Source organism: Porites lutea, chromosome 9 (genome assembly GCF_958299795.1).
Source record: "Porites lutea chromosome 9, jaPorLute2.1, whole genome shotgun sequence".
Taxonomy (NCBI): domain Eukaryota; kingdom Metazoa; phylum Cnidaria; class Anthozoa; order Scleractinia; family Poritidae; genus Porites; species Porites lutea.
This window is the reverse complement of record NC_133209.1, coordinates 15,863,059-15,864,011: the sequence shown is the minus strand read 5'-3', so window position 1 is coordinate 15,864,011 and position 953 is coordinate 15,863,059. Positions and strand designations below refer to the sequence as shown.

At 39.0% G+C, this 953-nt stretch overlaps 1 protein-coding gene across 1 annotated transcript in view; it reads left to right on the top strand.

Moving 5' to 3' along the window:
- The window catches only part of LOC140949231 (uncharacterized), a 1,140-nt gene extending 783 nt beyond the window's left edge, over positions 1 to 357 (top strand). The window contains exon 3 of the mRNA XM_073398458.1: positions 1 to 357. This exon is cut by the window's left edge and continues 36 nt beyond it. Within this exon, the coding sequence (XP_073254559.1) occupies positions 1 to 357 (357 nt within the window).
- Positions 358 to 953: the final 596 nt, after the last annotated feature.

Here is a 953-nt window from a genome sequence, read left to right as displayed (position 1 = left end):
AGCAAGGCCTACTTCACACAACGTGACCAGACACCAATAAAAGCCGCTGGTAACTACGGGAAGGGAGGTAATGGTTATGGACTGTGGGGCGGAGTATTGACGGACGGAGTAGGAGCAAATGCAATTAGCAACACACACTTCGTCTACCAGCTGCTCATCTGTGATCATTCTTTCTTTTCGGGCTTCTTCGTTTCCGGTTACACTGATTGTTACAAAGAGTGTTACATGTGGTGTGGTGATGTTAAATCGCCTTACTTCCGAACAGCCACTACAAATCCTTCGTACAATGGTGTGGCTTTCAACGAAAATGGTCACCGACCCCTCAGCAACAGGCTGATTAGTGTCGGGTTGCGTTAAGATATCGTCGTCGCCGTTTACTTGGTTTAAGTTAATTCTTAATAAGTAGTTTCTTAGAAATCGATTTTGAGATAAATATTAGCGATAAAAAATCACGACGTTTCGACCTCTCCGAGGTCATTTTCAAGTGTATAAAAGTTATCTAAATTAGCATAAATAAGTTAAAAACAAGTTATGATAGATAAAAATGTGGTGAACGCTAAAATGTGGTAAAATATGTAAAAATGTAAAAAGTGCTAAAAATATTTATAAAGTAAAAAAAAAACAATGGAAATAAAACAATGTTAACAAGAACTACTCTAAACAAATAATTTGGCGCGAAAAGAATCGCACTGTTTGTTAAGCGTCGGTTTCAGTTCTTGGATAAAAAATATTTCAAAAATAAGACAGTCAGATTTGTTCTGACACTTTCTTAAGATTCTAAAACTTTGTGCGATGTCTTCAGGCTCCATATCATGCTGCTCTCTGAGGTAGTTTCCGATTGCCGATCCTTTGTGTTCTTCAATTCGTTGGTGTAGGTGTCGGCACGTGTAGCCGACATAGCCTGCATCACACAGGCTACACTGGAAAGAATACACCATGCATTGTTGACTCAC